Here is a 17,630-nt window from a genome sequence, read left to right on the forward strand (position 1 = left end):
TAGCATGATACTTGACAGTGATTGAGTTTTAAATGTTAAAGAAGTAAATGAATCGTATAGATTCCTGAAATATATACATTGATATCAGTTCATACTTAATTTGTAGCTAGTGCAGAATATAATAGAAAAAACTTAAATTTATCTTAAGCTCTTTGTTGAGACATATATAATTATTAATAACATAGGAGTCTGGAACAGCACTAGAAATGACAAGAAGTTAGATAACAATTTATTTAAAGAGCAGTTTTCTTCCATTTCAAAATAAAATCTTTCTGAAAACTGATTTCACTTTCTTCAATAATAGCATAAGTACTGATTCAGAAAAGAAAATTCTTACTGTCCATGTTTTCCTTACCTTTGTTGAAAACCCAAGTGAACAGAGCAGTTTATTTAGTTTATTTATGGACAAGGGCACGTTTGTTTCTGCGTACAAAAACAATAATCTCTTATGTATTACAGACTTGTTTGTCCTGATTTCTACTACTTTTATGACAATTTGTGCTCTTGAGTGTGCATGTCATCAAATCTATGTTTTTTTCAGCGGTCATAGCTGGCATTTTAGTTGAAAGTTTGTTTCCAAGCATTGGGTCATATTTATAAACAAGTTATGAAACAGATATTTGTATATGCAACAAAACTGTATGATATCCTCCCAATTTCATGTATTTTAAATGAGGATGCGTTTGATTACCTCAACAAATGGTAGCAGTGCTGTGAATTAAAAGTATCCATTTGGTAGGGGTTGATTTCATCACATGCTTATAAAACACTACAAAAATCTTTGTGATGTTGGTTGTTGTGTGGAGGATTACAAAAGGCTTGATTTTTCCTGTAACAAACTCAGTGGATATGCATTTAGCCCTCTGGAGTATTATTTGCATTCCATGCAGAGATCCTCCACAAGCAACTTTGTGAAATTTGCCATCACTGATGAATGTGCAGAGAGCTGTGTGGAGTTTTTTACTCCAAAGCAATATGGCTTTGTTAGCACTATGATGTTTCTGAACTAACAGATCTCCTCTTTCAGTCAGTTAATTAGCTTCGTGTTCACCATCTGCATTTAGCTTTTGTATCACCAGTTTCAGAGATTGGTTGGTGCTAAATTAAAGGCTTCTGCAATGTACTCCATCCATCAATTGGCATATGCAGGTCTTCTTACATCATCTTCCTTTACAAGACTCCATTTTGCTTCTGCATTCCCAGTATTGTGAGAGAAAAACCCAGATGGACAGAGAACAAGTAAGAATATTAGACAGTGACAGATTTTTGTTGTTACTTGAAGGACTGGATTAAGATTGAGGAGAAAAAAAAAAAAAAAAAAAAGAAAAGAAAAAAAGAAAGAAAAGCATTATAGCATCATAGAATACTTGAGATTATATGGGACCTCAAGATGTCTCTGATCCCACCTCTAACTCACGTTAGGGCCAATTTCTAGATCAGATCGTACTGCTCATGTTTATCCAGTCTCATTTCAAAGCCTTCAAGGAAGTATTGCAAAGAGTGGAACAAAGCCCCCAAACCGATATGCTAAATGAGTAGTCAAATTGAAAACTACTGTATTGTACTGACCATGAGGTTTTCTACACGGGATGTATACCCAACCCCAAAAATGAATAAAGAAATGAAGTCGTATATTAGTTAAGGCCTTTATTTTTTATTTTGCTTGTATGTAGTGCCTCAAAAATATTCTGTCTGGTGCTGTAATTAAGCTGTATTATGATAAATGTCTTCGGTTTTGTCTTCAAAGCATCTTTTGTTTGAAGAAGAGGTTTTCTTGCAAATATCAAAAGTAAATTTAAAAGCAAGTTTTCCCACAGGTGTCTGAGTCAGAACTACAAGGTTAGAATCTCCTAAATATTCAGCCTGTTGCAGAGTTCTGCTATGTCACGTATGCTGTACAGTCTAGTGAGCTAACACTGCTGGTGCAGGCACTCCACAGATTAGCACAGTTCTCTGAAAGCTGGCCCTCATCCCACAGCAAAAAAATCCTAGTCTGATGAGCAGATCAAAGAAGCTGTTTTTTTTTTCCCCCTATCTGTGGAGTTTTGGTGGATATAAGAATGGCACAAATTCCTGCTCCAACATCCTGTTGCAAGACCCTTTGGAAACCAAATGGGCAGTGGCAGGACAGGCCAGCTGTTTCAGGTATGCAGTGATCTGAATGGGTGAGGACTTGGATGACACATGAGTGTAGGATTGGTGAGACTGCTCCATACATATCCTGAGCATTAAACATAGGAATGAGGTCATCGATTTGTGATTTAGCTGATGAGTTAGGGGAGGGGATTTAAATTGTTTATTTCTGTATATGTTAATTGGTGCCAAGATAACTCTATTCCTACGAAGATAAGAAGCTATTGAAGTATTGTTTGGACAACCCTGATGATTAAACCATCAGAGTGCTCCAACTGTTAAACCCTTATGCGAGTCAAGAACTGCCAGCTATGGTCTATTATGTCTGAAGGATTATGGTGAAACAGGAGAAAAAGATTTCTGAAGGATGCTTATGCAGTGGAAGACAGCTTCTATGGTAGCATGATAAATGATAGATAAGTGGACCAAAAATGCTGGTAAAGGTGGCTTTGCACAAAAGTTGAACACCTTGGGAACTAGGCAGCTCAGCAAACTGCTTCACTAACCATGTAAATCAAACCTCGATAGCTACTGCCTTGGGGTCTCCCATCCCTTTCTGTGCTGAGAGCTGCTTCTCCTGCTGTGTTCCTTCCATCAGAACAGTGAGTCATATGAAGGAAGTTATTTGTCTGAATGCTGACTTAGAAGTATTTGTTATTAACTCAGTCAATTCTTCTGTGTTGTTCAGTGTGTAGCCACTGAATCGTTGTACTCATGTAAAGAAGGTGAAACTAAAAATCTGCAATGCAGAAAATGGAATGGATGAAGCATTTACTATTGCCACACAGTTTGGGTGAAACTACAACATGTGCAGGGGAAGAAGCCCCAAGGAAGCATGGTCTTTTGTCACTTTGATAGATGACCTTGATTTAGTCATTTACTACTGGCTTGCATACTAGATTTTTCAGTAGTAGAAGTAATTAGAAGTGGGTAAGACAAGAATGCTGGAAGTGTTTCTTATTGATATGTAATTGCAGTCAATATATCTGGGATTTTTCCTTATCTTGGTCTGAATTCTCAGTGAGCTCTGAATTAAACTTGCAAACAAACAAAAAACGCAACAGTGAACAAAGCCAAAACCCAACCAATGCAAAACACAATGTCCTTGCAATAGGAATATCTAGACTCAAAATAGAGAGAAAATTTGCAGTTCACTACTAGCAAGTTGAACCTTGGTTATAGTTATCAGTGAGAACATGTAAAAAAGGCCAGTTGAGTTTAGATTCAGTTTAGATTCAGAGACGTCTGAATCCGTTAATTACATGTAGATTATGTGTGAGCAAGGAGTCTGGTTGATGGAGAGCCTACCAATACACTTGATGGAGACCAGAGAGCTACTCATCAATCATTCATTTGGTCAAATGAGGTGTGTATTAAAGGGTGAGCTGGATAGTTCTCTAGATTCAACTGACTGTAATGAATAGACCTTGAATACATATAGTGGCATTTTACATATCTATTTCATATCGGCTTACCTAGTTTAGGTGCCTTATCCTGCAAACAAAATCATTATTGCAAAAGGTAAGTTGAGATTAAAGGCTGCCTTAACTGCTATTGACAGTATTGACAATGTTTATTCTCCTATATAAATGTGTTTTATAAAATCTTCCAATCAACACTGTAGTTTCTACACAGCAAAATATTCTGCTGCTTACCACTCTGGTACTGAGATCTTACAACTTAGAGGGTGTAGACTGTATGTAAACCTTTTGGCATTGTTGAGTGTCCATAATCATTTCTGTATCCATGGTAACTGCAGGAGAGAAAGTATGGGCGTATAATCCTTATTAAGTAGTACAATATTATGTTTCTCTTGGTAGACAAAGAGATGATAGCTATTCATAAGCATGTCAAATAACCAGCACATATCAAAATTGAACACATGCTAATTACCAGGAAAATAGAAATTGTTTTAGCATGATTTTAACGTGTGATAATAATTCAGGAATAGAGAAACAAAATTTTTGGAGCTTCTTTTCTGAATAAGGTTAGGCAAATTGACTGATATTAAAAGTAATGTTGTAATTAAGTAGGGATTTTTTTTTTCTCATTTTATGAACCATTTTAGGTAGCAAAATTCAGCCTATTTTAGAAGATTTTGAACGTCATTTAAAAAAACAAAACTAATTGGACACAACTTTTGTTTTATACTATCTGTCTTTCACCCATTGAATCTTGGGAAAGCCTGAAGAAACTGTAAGACCGTTTTCTTATTGTCAAGAAAGAGCAAAAGTTGCACATAGACACAAGCAAAATTAAACGCAAGGCAAATTTCAGCACTGATGTTTGAATAAGATAAACCTACTCCCTCAAGCATTCAGGGTCTATAGAGGTATGTGTATGAGTGGGAAATGGATGTAACTGAAAAACATGGACTTTAAGAACAAAGGCTATTTTGCTGTAAAAGAGAAAGAGAAACCGCCAATTCTGTACACGGGCAAAAATAGTTTCTACAAGTGGAAGTTTTTTCCCCAGTCATCTCTGTGTTTTCAGCTGCAAGCATAGATTCTGATCCCATAGCAATTTTTTTCTCCAACTGCTGGCCCACAGAAATTTGGCATCAGTGGCTTCCCAGCCATGAATGTCATTCATTGAGTAGAAATCTTTTTTTTTTCTTTTTCTTTTTTTTTTTTTCTGTTTTTAACTGGGGGAGGGGAGAGTTGGTTTCTTTTTTTTCTTTTTTTTTCTTTTTTTTCTTTTTTTTCTTTTTTTTTTTTTTTTTCATTTTCTCCAACTATGAGATACTGATTTTGGGGTTCTGATGTCCTTTACAGTGTCAGAAACTGATTACGTTTAGCAGATTCTATTTAAAGAAAAAAGATTGGAAGTCTTCAGGTTGATATTTTCTGACATAATTAGGTGTGTTTTTTCTCTGCTTTTCCATTCAGCTATGGAGGTGGCTGACATGGAGGTGGAAGACAACAGTGCTTATGTGTGTGTGTGAGATTATTAAATAACATTTTGATTTTCTATACTTTATCCAACAATTTCACTATGGAATTAAAAAAAAAAAAAAGTTTATAGGTTTTGAATGTTTTAATCCTCCCTAAGTACTTTATCATAGCTGAGCCCTTATTATGAATAGGGAATAGTTCACTGTAGGAGTGGTAAGGAACAAAATCTTCATTCTGGATCGGAATCTGACAGTGAACATGAGGACTATAATCCATTTTGTTTTCTGAGTGCCTTCAAAGTACTCTTCAATCTCTATAATTCCAACAAAAGAAAGGTAGGAAAGTACAAGATCTTGCATCAGCAGAGTTCCATTAATTACATATCTGATTTGAAGAATCTGATAAATTCAATAAATGGGAGTAACAGAGCTCTAGAAGAAGGAGCACAGATCTGGAAGGTATCTCAGATGCTCAGTTCAAGGCATTATGCATTACTATTGTAAGGGAGAACCAACTAACTTTTTGTTTTTGATACGTCTGCCTAATCGGTACTTAAAAACTTCATGATTTTTCCAAGTTAATGACTTCCAGTGATTCCGTTTCTTTCATCATTTAGAAAGCATTCCCTGTAATATCTGAGCCAAATTATGCAGCCTGCATGTATTGTTCTGTTCCTGGAGACATTCATAACTTGTAATCATAAAACTAGAATGATCTAGTTTGGTGATGTGACTTTTGACAGCAAGTTTTCCTCGAGAGGAAGAGATTAGTCAGATATATTAAACAGTTCTGTTGTGGATGCAGAGTTAGTTGCTTTGTTCTCATTTTAAGTGTTCTCCTGGAAGTACTGCAGTATGTTTCAATATGTGTGTTTAGCTGGTTCAGTAATTGTGATGATTGAAGATATTAATAACAAAACCATAGTGAAGTTTAAGGATAGTAATACCCTTAAGCCATTTTAGCAGTTCTCTGAGCAAGATTAATATTTATGGGATTTTTTTGTTGTTCCTCTAGAAGGTTGCAGGGGCTGGGGACATCACCCATTCTTGATCTGTATAAGTAGACTCAATTCCCTAAAGAATCTGTGGATCTGGAATTCTGTGCCCAGGAGGGTTAAAGCTTGATGTAATTTACTATTTACATTCTCTAACAAACACTCAAGTAAGTGATGTAGAAATATCCATAATGTTTCTTAGCAATATTGCTTAGATGACTACGGCTCCTGGAACAGAACTAAGCTATGGAAAGCATAGGTATTTTCACTGACATGAATGTAGAATAGAGGAAGGAGTCTTGGAAATAAAGGGCACACCCATATCTGAATGGCCTAACCTGCTCCAGAATTCCCATAATCTATTCAGACAGACATGAATTGTGGATAGTGGACGCTGAATCTAGCTATACTGAAACTTCCAGGGGACTGTGTTTTGCCAGGAGAATAATGATCAATGTGCATACAGTTCAGACATTCCAGTTTATCCATCTTGTGGTGTTTCTTACCAATTTACCATAAGGGGTGGGGGGCAGAAAGGAAGGAGAAGCAGCCATTTAATGTGCCAGAGAACTCAAACAACTTTGTTGGTAATCCCCTCCTGGTGGACGATAGAGTATCTGACTTGAACTGTACTCCCACGATGGCCTGGGATTTCCATCTGAAAAACAGCAGGGCTTTTTATTATATTGTTTTGGTTTTTTGTTTTTTGTTTTTTGTTTTTTTGTTTTTTTGTTTTTTTTTTTCCCTGTGCTGTACCATCTTATTAGATGTCTGTGAAAGTACTTAAGCAACATTCCTCACAATTTCAAAGGAAGACTCTATGCAAGACTTTCCTCATGGTTCATTGTAAACTTTTGAACTTAATTTCCTTTGCTGATCAGCAACAGTAGCATTTCTAACCGTGTAGGCATGGCACAAAGCTCTTATTTTTCCTATGGGTATTTTAAAAAGGTGCTAAGGAAAAGGATTTTAAATAAATATTTATCATTATTTCTTAATTAGGTCCCTGCTGGAAGCATAATTTTTCATAGGCAATTCAAATAATTGTAGTGAGTATGTGTAAGTATTACATATGTAAGTAGTGTTGCAGAGGACGTATGATTTAACTGTAATAATGAGATTTTTATTTGGGGATTTTTTACTCTGAAGACAGCTAAGAAAAATCTCAGTGCTTCCCAAAACCACTCTTTCCAAAGAAACCACAATGTTACAGAGCCCTTTCATCATCCAGCATACGGTACTGTACGACACAAAAATATACACTGTACTACTTTAAATTAATTCATATTTGCAGGAGACAGTCTGTGTGAGTATGTGCAATTATGAAATGCAACTTTTTTTTCCTCTTGACTTTTTTAGCTGCCTCACCCTTTTTATTTGAACACATACATATGGTGTGTGAGAGTGAGCAAGCTCTCTGTAAATGTTTGGAAGGAGCATCTGTCAGACAATAAAACTTGCAAGAAAACATGCTTCTCATTTAAAGTGTATTTGCTAGAGCTATTCCAGTGTTGGAATCAGTTCATTTGTATAGCTTAGAGGCATTAATAAGAACAGAGAACTGTAAAGTCACCAGAAAAATCCAAACTGTTAGTAGGAATCCAAGGTATTTTTTAAAAGCATTTCGTCTATTCGGCATCACAGTCTTCTGGTAGGAACCTGAACCAATTGACATAGAGGAAACCTCTGGCAGTCCGTCCAAAAAGATTGCAAGCAAGAAGATGACATGTTTTCTGCAAACCTGGAAAGTCTAAAGATTACAATAATTGTTGGACCAAAGGGACCCTCTTCAGGCATAAATAGCAAGACTCCTACTGTCTTCTCTTGCAGACCAACTCAGCTGCCAGCAAAAGCAGGTGCTCTCCCCTTACCAGTGCTCCAGAGGAAATATTTAGTGAGTATTCGCAGCTCTTTTTATCAATTAATGTACTGCTAGTGCTTTAGTTCTATTTGCATAGTTTTCTCAAAAGAAAAAAGCATTTAAATGTAAGGTTTTAAGGCTGTTAGTTTAAACAATTGCTGGAGTTCAACAGTCTGATGCAATTATCATATTAATTTAAAAACAAAATTTGCACAGCTTTTGACAGCGACTTTTAAAAAAAATATTGTTTTTTAACAACTCTGTAGCTTTAACAGTCGGAGGCAATCTCAGTGTATTTTTTATGTACCAGTTCCAAAGAAGTATACTTTATATATATTTTAAATGTATTTGATTTTAAATGTTACGCCATAAAATATTCTTTGTTGGACACAAATTTAAAATAAATCATGTCTTTTGGCAAAGTAACCTGCAATTTAATCTTTAGAAGAATAAATATACCACTAATGTTTTCCACAGAAACAGTTGCTACTCTAATTAATTCAAGATGTGTCTCTAATAAGATTTCAAAAGAAAATCAGAAACAGATTTTTTCTCAGAGGTAGAGCTATGAACAAGGTTAGGATATTTTTATTTTCATTAGGAACACTTGTCCTAGGTACAGTTATAGATTTGTAGCATATAGCCTGGAAATAACAAATCTGAAAATATTGGTATGTTTCTAGAAGCATAACAATTTTGGTGCTTGGCATATGAATTTTCTTTTTGTTAAAACTTCTGCTTTGTTACATTTTATTAGGTAACTCTTATTCCTTTCAGAGCTCAGAGTGACTAATGTGTCTGCATTTTTTTTTCTCTGCCTGTGGAAGGGAATGGAAAACCTGATGTTTGTCTACTGCTCCTGCAAAGTTATCTGGACGCTGCTTGTAACAATTCTAGGCTATGCCAGCAGCTTGCCTCTGGGTGATGACTCTATTTGCACAGCAGAGGAACTTGCAAAGTACAGTATAATCTTCACAGGGAAATGGAGTCAGACTGCCTTCCCCAAACAGTACCCGCTTTATAGGCCCCCAGCACAGTGGTCATCAATGCTAGGTAAGTGAAAAGTGCACACTTTTAAGATCAGATAAATCTCTTGATCACTGTGATCTTTTTTTTTTTTCTTTCTTTTTTCTTTTTTTTTTTCTCTGATAGTAGATTTTAATATAACTAACGTGAAAAGAAGGAAAATAGCTGAAGTTATTAAGAATAAATTGCAGAAATTGAAATATTCACAATGCTTTCAAAAATCTACAACTGTTTTCAATTGACTTCTGTTTTCAATTGGCTACAGCTGAAATAAACAGTGATAAGTCAAATGTTTTAGTGTTCACTCATGCTTAAACACAAATTTTTTAAACCTTAGAAATAAAAGAGAGCATCTGAAGAAATATGGTCAATCTAAACCAGACTTTTCTGTCATGCAATGTATTCACTCAAATAGGTGTTACTCATAGTTCTGACTACAGCATGTGGAAAAAAAATGAATACGCCAGCAACGGTGTACGTGATTTTGCTGAAAAGGGTGAGGCGTGGGTATTAATGAAAGAAATAGAAGAAGCTGGAGAGAAAATTCAGAGTGTCCATGGAATCTTCTCTGCTCCTGCCATTTCCAGTGGCACAGGACAAACCTCCACTGAATTACAAGTGCATTCAAGACATCCATTAGTAAGTAAATGTACATACTAATCTTTAAAGGTTTTTTGTGTTTTTTTTTTTAATGTCACCAGCACACAAAGATAAATATTTGAGTAGGAATATGACAGTGAAAAATGTTATTTAAAAAAAAAAAAAGCATGTCAAATTTCGGTGAGCTCTTAAGAGGTTCTGTAAAGCAGAAGTATATAAAAGCCCATTTATTTTGAAAGTTACAGTTCCAATAAGTAGTACTGGAGAATTTCAAAATAAGTAATGCCATAAGTAATGCTGGGTTGTTTCATTTCATTAGGTTTCATTTGTTGTACGAATTGTGCCAAGTCCCGACTGGTTTGTGGGTATTGACAGCCTAAACCTCTGTGAAGGGGACCACTGGATGGAAGAGATATCAGTAGATCTATATCCGTACGATGCTGGAACCGACAGTGGCTTCACATTTTCCTCCCCAAACTTTGCCACTATTCCACAGGACACAGTTACAGAGGTAGGTGTGCATAAATAAATTAGAACTCCATATCTCTGTATTTTGAGTCCCCCACTTCAAAGCTAACTGTCCTGTAACTACACAAGGCATTCTCTCATGAAATTGATTTCAGTATTTGAGAGTACTGATGCTCACTCTACCTGGATTTATTAATAGCTTTTGTTCATTTCCTGTATTATTCTAATGTATTGGGTAAATGCAGAAGCATCATGAAAACTGGCTTACATTTATTTATGTAGACTATCATAGAATCATTGAATGGCTTATGTTGAAGGGGACCTATTCCACTAATATAATAATTCCAAGACGGTTTTTAACAATTCTTAAAAAAAATAGGGAAATGAAAATATTCTCCAGAATTTTTTATGACTAAATTTGTATCCAAACAGGAAAAGTCTAAGTAGGAAATTATACATACTGATGTGGGGATGAGTTTTCCCTAGAACACATTGCTGACACCTGAGTCTGTTACCTTTGAGGGAAAGGAGCTGGTGGAAAGCAGAACACATCTCTGTTCCTACTGCAGCTTCTCTACTTTCAGTCTTTTTTTGCTCGCTCTTTGCTTTTGTCATTTTTGGGTGGTGGGAAACAGAGCATCTTAATTCAAAAGTTTTGAATAGTTCAAGCACTCTGTCGATATTTTTGTTAAGGTCAGTTCCTCTAGAGCCAAATGCTGTGCTAATGAGCAGTGAGACGAATAACAGAGAAGCTGGAAAACAATCCATCTGGCCTCCTATACACATATGACATCTGCTACAGCATACCTAATGCTATTATTTAATACTCTTGTATTCTGTCTTGTATTAACATCCATGGTATCTCAACAAACCATTCCAAACATTACCCTGTTTTCAGTACCTCCCATCCCAATCCTCCATCCAAAGGTTGGCACAATTCACTGTGCCCAATTCAGAAGTATTTTGTTCAAACCATTTGGGATTACCAGAAGTAGTTTTGTGAGCTGGAGCTTACAGAATCCTTTTTTTCTTAGTTGCCAAAAGCAATCAACATGATGCATAAACATGATTTTCCAGTTATTTGTTGCTAGAATGATGTGTTTCTTCAAGGTTCCCTTTTTGTTTCACAGATCACTTGTTCCTCTCCAAGTCACCCAGCAAACTCATTTTATTATCCCAAACTCAAAATTTTGCCACCTATTGCTCAAGTAACAATGGTGAAATTAAAGAAAAACCAGTTGGGTTTTCCCATACCTCATCTTAACCAGCCAGCTAAAAGCAATGAAATACTTGACACGTTCTCAGGTAAGTGATTGGCACTGAGATATTCTCAATTCAGTAATTTCTGTTCATTCAAAAAATGCGTGGCACTCTGGTAAGTGATGTGGATGAAATAGGTGATTAGGTAGTGTATTCTCCTATTTGCATTGCAATAGTTTCCACGCTCACACACGGGAAATAAAACAAGCCAATTGACATAACAGAGAATCTCTGAAAAAATAAGGCATGGATTTCATGCTTGAGCTACGGTTCAAAGGCTTGAGTTGTACCACAGTGAAGTTTGCTCAAGTCTTAGTATCACCATAGATCAGTGAATTTTATGACAAATACACAATATTGATCAGAATTAAAACTCCACAGGTTCTTTACAACTTATGAGTAAATACTCCATGCAAGTTCTTGCATGATGATGCAACAGAAGAAATAGTACATACTATATGCTGCCCTGGACATATTTGTGATAGTACCAGACATCTTGAAAATAAAAATATCACTCTCTCTTTTTTTCTTTCCTTAAAATACTAGCAAATAACCTTGTTTAGGTAGAGTGGCGTTGGAACATCTGACTCGAGGTAGTTTGGAGGATAATAAAAAGAAAATTTGTTCAGTGTGAAAGATAGCATTTGGTGTCTATGTAGTTATTCCCTTTATACTGTTCTGATAACTTTTTATAAAGTGTAACAGAAATGGTTATGAATAAGGCTGACATCCCAAATGCTATTTGAGAGACAGCTAGGGCTAAATCTCCAATGCATTTCTTATATAAATCATGTTCCAAGAAGAGCTTCTCCAGAATAAGTCTGAAGATTAACGCCTCTAGCTGTGTCCTGAAGACCCCTCATGACTGCTAAAATGAAGTTCATTTCCCACGCAGTTAACAATGCACGATTTATACTTGCGTAAGTGCATTTCTTTATGAAGTTTGAGTAAATGTTTTTCTATTAGTAAACAAGGCAATTTTGAAGTGAGTCTATGAATCTTATGTCTTTCCTGCAACATATGAAAGGAACATTCGTCCCTCTTTAGCATACAAACGTAATACAACTCATGCAAAGCACACTATTTCAGGAATCATTTTAAATCATGTATCTCCACTTTACAGCATATTAACCAGTAAATCAGTCTATTCAAAAATATATTCCAGAAGCAAGAGAACAGATTTAATTATCAGAGATCAAACCACGTTGCTCATTCCTGTTAGAAGCATGAGAATCGATTATTGTAACAGAAGCAGTGAGTTCCATTGTAAAACCAGAAATTTATACCAGAAGTCACATATTCAGTACAGCATTTAAAGCTGGTCTTGTGCACAGCTATTTTATGCTCAAATGCTGTAATACAAAGATTTGATGCAATTTCCTGTGACCAGCAGTGTTTTTTATTTAGCCTCTTAAGGAATAAACACCTTTTCATTTTATGGTGGATGTTTTCAATGGAAGTTTACATTATGCAAAGTGTATTTGAGTTTCTGATTTCTTTAATTGCAGTAAAACTACATTGAAAACACTTTTAGTATTAAAAAACTTCCAGTTACAGAATAACTTTTATTGGCAAAGGGAACTCTAGGATACATACCAAAAAAGATTTCCTGATTAAAAAATGAAACTTTCTTTGCTTCTGAAGCAAGAGTTAAATGAAGAGGAGTTAATTGGAATCTGATCTAACTACAGGAACAACATATCCCTCCAAAGAAACAGAAATGTACATAAATAAACCAGATAAAAGCTTTAATTCCAGTGTTTTTACTAGGCAATTGAATGACAAATAAATTATAAAATTGACACTGTGTTTTTGAATGCCATATTTTTTTTTTAATGTAATCACTTAAAACATAGTCTTTTGGGATAAAAATGCTACATTTTCAATGCAATAAAAAATCTGCTGCACTACTGCTGTGGTACCTCTGACAGTCTCTTGACTGCAGTAAAAATAATAGCAGTGTCCTTGAATTTAGGAGCTGAAAACAGACGTTTTTGTTTATAAGACAACATATGGATTTCATTAATATCACATGTATTTTTGTATAAGAAAGGATGCTACTTGATAATCATTCCTTAATGCTTTGCCAACTATGTATTTGCCTTCAGCAGAAAATTTTGCAGTTACCTTTTTATTGTGTATTTTCCAGAAACACCACTGGACTGTGAAGTTTCACAGTGGTCTTCCTGGGGTCTCTGCAGAGGTCCTTGCAGAAAAACAGGGACCAAGATCAGAACTCGTTTTGTAGTTCTTCACCCTGCTAATGACGGAACGCCTTGTCCAAGTCTGGAAGAAGAAGCAGGATGTGAACCAGATAATTGTGTCTGAAATAAAGAAAAGATAATAATTTAGATAATTTAAAAGTAAGATAAGTGTAACTAAACCTAAACCACATGTCATTCAGTCTTCCTTATAATTCAGGTATGCCACACTATTTTGCTGACAAGATATATTAGACTGGTTTTGAACATTGCTGTTTAGTATCAAGACTTTGGGGTGTTACATTCTTAAGGTTTAGTATGACAACAGTACTTCATCATTTACAGATCAGAAAACCCAAATAAATCTCTTATACACTCTAAGTTCTTGGAGTACCCTCTAGTGGCAGAAAAGAAGACATTTGGAAAGATTTTGCTTCGGATGTGAAAACCGTTCAATCAAAAAATCTTAACTAATAACATTCTTAAATACTGTAATTTGTTGATTTACAACTATTTATACCTAGAAATTAATTTTTTCTCTAAATTATGTATATTGTAATTTATTGGCTATTTTGTTGTCTTTCTAAACATGTTTTACTTGCCTTTCTTCAGAAACTACTTCTATAAATCAGAGTGACCAGATTTTTGCAGTGTGGCTAAGACAATAACATGATTGAGTAAACTCATCTTGAGACTTATGAATACATGAAAATGTCTTTTTTTTTCCCCCCTTCAAAAGTGAGAAGAATATCTACCACGAGGACACTCAGCCAACAAAATTACTAGAAAGAAACAGAAGTTTGGATAGCAGTAGAAAAACTCTGAACTTTAAAAGCTTAACTGAGATTTCAGACCTGATCGATGCTTAGTGTGTGCCCCTAATGAGGCAACTGTCTGAAAAATAGTTGTTAAGACACTAACACTGTTGGCTGTAATAGAAATTATATAATTCTCTCTGTGTATGCAGTAAATGTGTCCATGTTTCTTTAAATGTGTTTGTTGCTGTTTGTGTCATCCTAAACTTTGCAAGGAGAAAACTTAATGAGGTTCTAATATTGTCTAAGGCAGAGGTATACACATATCTAACAAAACACAGTATGTCAGAAACCACTCCAGATGGCAAGCTTTAATGCTCATCTAAATGTTTATTATAAAATTAAGATGATCTGTATCCCATAAAGAATTGTGACAACCAAGTAAGAAACGAATTTTGAAATAAGACTGTTCATAGGAGATATTTACAGTCAACTCACAAAACTTTTACAGCACATTGCAGTTCTACAAACACACTAAAGCTAAAGTACTGAATAGGAGACAGTGGGTTGCATAGGTTCATTTTGGAATATTTCAACTACAAGAGCACCCTGTATTCTTTGTGGAGCAGAAACATGTCAAAAATTCTCTGTATTTTTTTACAGGAGATAAATCTTACAAAGACCCAAGGGAATTTGAAACATTATCAGGCTAATCTAAGTTGGTCCTGAAATGCTGATGAATGCACAGTTGTTAGAGCTAAAAATAGGAGTTTCTACATCTTACATTCTTCAGGTTCCCATGGGCATGTTGTCAAAATTGTCACTATTTTTTTATTATACCTACCTATTTTCTTCATGGTCCCCTATGTCCATTCTCTAATAGAAAGAGTGTTAACAAAATATAATTTGTATATTTTGCCTCTAGTTACTTTCTCCTTTTCCAGTTTCTATCTTCTTCGTATATTAATTTTTCCTTATTTAATATTTTCTGTTAAACTTATTTACTGCATAGTTAAACAATTATCTCCATCTAAGAATACAGAAGCATATACTGAAATATGCTCTGAGGACAGAAACTGAATTCAAACTGACACATCAACTGCTTGTAGACTAAACTCCCACAAGGTTTTGCTGAAGTGCAAGGTAATCTTAGTAGCATTTCTCTAGAAGTTCTCTAAACACTGGAGTTTGGGTTCTTTGCATGTCCAGAAAAAAATACATAAGGCTGGCAGAAAATATCTGCATCTGTAGTTGTCTATGTGAATAGAGGATTTCAGCCTTGTAGGATATGATGCAATACTGGAGTAGTCCCAGCATTTACTCAAATTCCTGATGCCAAAAGTTTTTCTGGGAGAAGATAGAATAGAAAAGGAAGTAAATATATAATAAGACAACATATTTCAGTGTTAGAAATACCGGGGACGAGGACGTTTCTTCACAAGATTGGATACAGTGAGTTCTACTGAAGAATATTCTCATGATAGAACACATTTCTCATAATGTATTTTTATTAAACTGATTAGTGGGATATGTGATCCCTGTGTGGGATTGCTTCGTTACTTTTACTTTGAGCACAGCTTTAGATTTATCTTCACAGTTCTGAGACAATGAAGAAACGGAGAGAATCTCTTTCTTACTTTTCCCTTATGTGCAGTGTTACTGATGGCTGGCAGCCAAGATAATATGGTCCTAAACACATAAGATTAAGGGAAGGAAATAGGTAAATTAATTTCTGGGTTAAACTAATCTCAGAAAATGCTTAGGGAATAAACTTAAAATGGATTTCAAAGTACAGGTTTTTTTTAAGCAATAATGTTACATAGGAAAAATCATGTTTGCTGTCTGGGCAGGCATTCTTGCAGCAACGGAAGATATGGTTAAAGGTAAGTGTAGCAGCAAAAAAGTCACTGCTGACTTCAAGTGTGGTTCTACAAAACACATGGACACCAAATTCAGTACCCATAGTGCAATAGGGTACCTCACTACTGAGTACAGCTTGTCCACTACCCTAGGACATTTGGTTGTGAAAATATGGAAACTTTTTCTGTTTTCTGATGAGTAGCAATGCCATCTGAAGCTGTCTACATTTCTGAAGCTGTCTACATTTCTGCATGTTTGGTTGGTTTTTTTTTTTTTTTTTTTTTTTGTGGGATGTTGCTTTGCTTTTCTGCAGACATCCAGAGCCTTGGTGCTTACTGACTTAGGAAAAAGTACATTTCTAGATAAGTGAGGATAGATGAGGGACTACTGTGATTGGTGAACTGAAAAGATCTTCCACATACTGTAGTGTAAATGCTGGCTGTGTAAGCCTTAATGGACTATACATTTAGTTCTGCCAGATAGTCCAAAAGGACTGGGATGGCTCCTTGGGGAGTGTGTGTGTCCTCTGTTAAATATCAGTATGGGGATGGGTGGTCTTGGCTTCACTGCAAAACAGCTCCAGTGTTCTAGCCATGCTGCAGAAGTGAAGCACAATCACAGATACTAGTGAGTTCCTAACTTCTAGAACAGGAGGGAAGGTGTAGGCCAGCCTTTCTCATCACTATGAGGACTGTCCCCAGCATAGCAAAAAGGTATGAACAAAAGATATGACACTTGCTAATACTGAAAGATATCAGTGCTGGATACTTCCAATACCAGGTAATTAATTGGAGTACTATGGGAACATTAAACCTGATCCAACCTATAAAATAACTCAGACTATTCCATGACAATATCTAATGCACTCAGAAAATTTCACTCTTGAAATCAGCTGAATCCTGTTTAATAGGATATGATCTGTGAAAGAAATTTTGTCCATGATAATTTACAGGTACTCTAAATGACTGAAATAAAAAGCTCTTCATATAATGCACAGCACCTGGTTGCCTGGAGACTGATTTATCCTTGTTTGATTGAAGTCCATCAGCCCTACTATGATAGCATATGCTAGCCTGAAGTATGGAAGTGTCTGTCTTCAATGTGTTTAGATAGAGTAAAGGATCAAATGGTGTCCCCTTGTACGTCTTGCTTTTGTTCTGGCACTGGAACATTTTATTTTTTGGGGGGGATCTCAAGTCAATAAAAAGCTAAAAGGGTGCTTGCTTAAGTAGTTCACAATCTGAAGCCAAACATGTTCTTTTAGCAGGTGCAGAAAGGCATGAGAATTTATGCAGGTGCATGTCAGTCAAGAACTCCCTGTTCTGGAGAATCCGGTTATGCAATCAGATTCTAAACAATCTGTTCTTATTTGTTCTGAATCCATCAGAACAGAATTTCCATCAGAAATTTATTCTGATGGATAAATGCTAAAGTAGTAATGAAGTCCTAACTTCACTCTTGAGGCTGTTCAGGATCTGATGGCCATGAGATGTGATTTATATATCAGTAGAACAAGGAGTACAAGGATCTTCTGAATGGAAAACTGAATTCAAAATGGGGTCCTCCCAACTGAAAATT

At 35.6% G+C, this 17,630-nt stretch overlaps 1 protein-coding gene across 5 annotated transcripts in view; it reads left to right on the top strand.

Moving 5' to 3' along the window:
* LOC125692128 (spondin-2-like) overlaps positions 1-17,628 on the top strand; it is a 57,022-nt gene extending 39,394 nt beyond the window's left edge. For 3 of the 5 annotated variants that reach the window (XM_048942249.1, XM_048942250.1, XM_048942251.1), the window contains 6 exons: positions 7,852-7,915; positions 8,710-8,935; positions 9,324-9,547; positions 9,828-10,019; positions 11,107-11,281; positions 13,386-17,627. In XM_048942249.1, coding sequence (XP_048798206.1) covers positions 7,852-7,915; positions 8,710-8,935; positions 9,324-9,547; positions 9,828-10,019; positions 11,107-11,281; positions 13,386-13,564 — 1,060 coding nt within the window. In that variant the 3' untranslated portion in view covers positions 13,565-17,627. Of the gene's footprint in view, positions 1-7,418; positions 7,916-8,709; positions 8,936-9,323; positions 9,548-9,827; positions 10,020-11,106; positions 11,282-13,385 lie in introns of those variants that run through there. The other 2 variants (XM_048942248.1, XM_048942247.1) reach the window with 2 other exon arrangements.
* Positions 17,629-17,630: the final 2 nt, after the last annotated feature.

The sequence above is a fragment of the Lagopus muta genome, chromosome 4 (assembly GCF_023343835.1).
Source record: "Lagopus muta isolate bLagMut1 chromosome 4, bLagMut1 primary, whole genome shotgun sequence".
NCBI classification, from domain to species: domain Eukaryota; kingdom Metazoa; phylum Chordata; class Aves; order Galliformes; family Phasianidae; genus Lagopus; species Lagopus muta.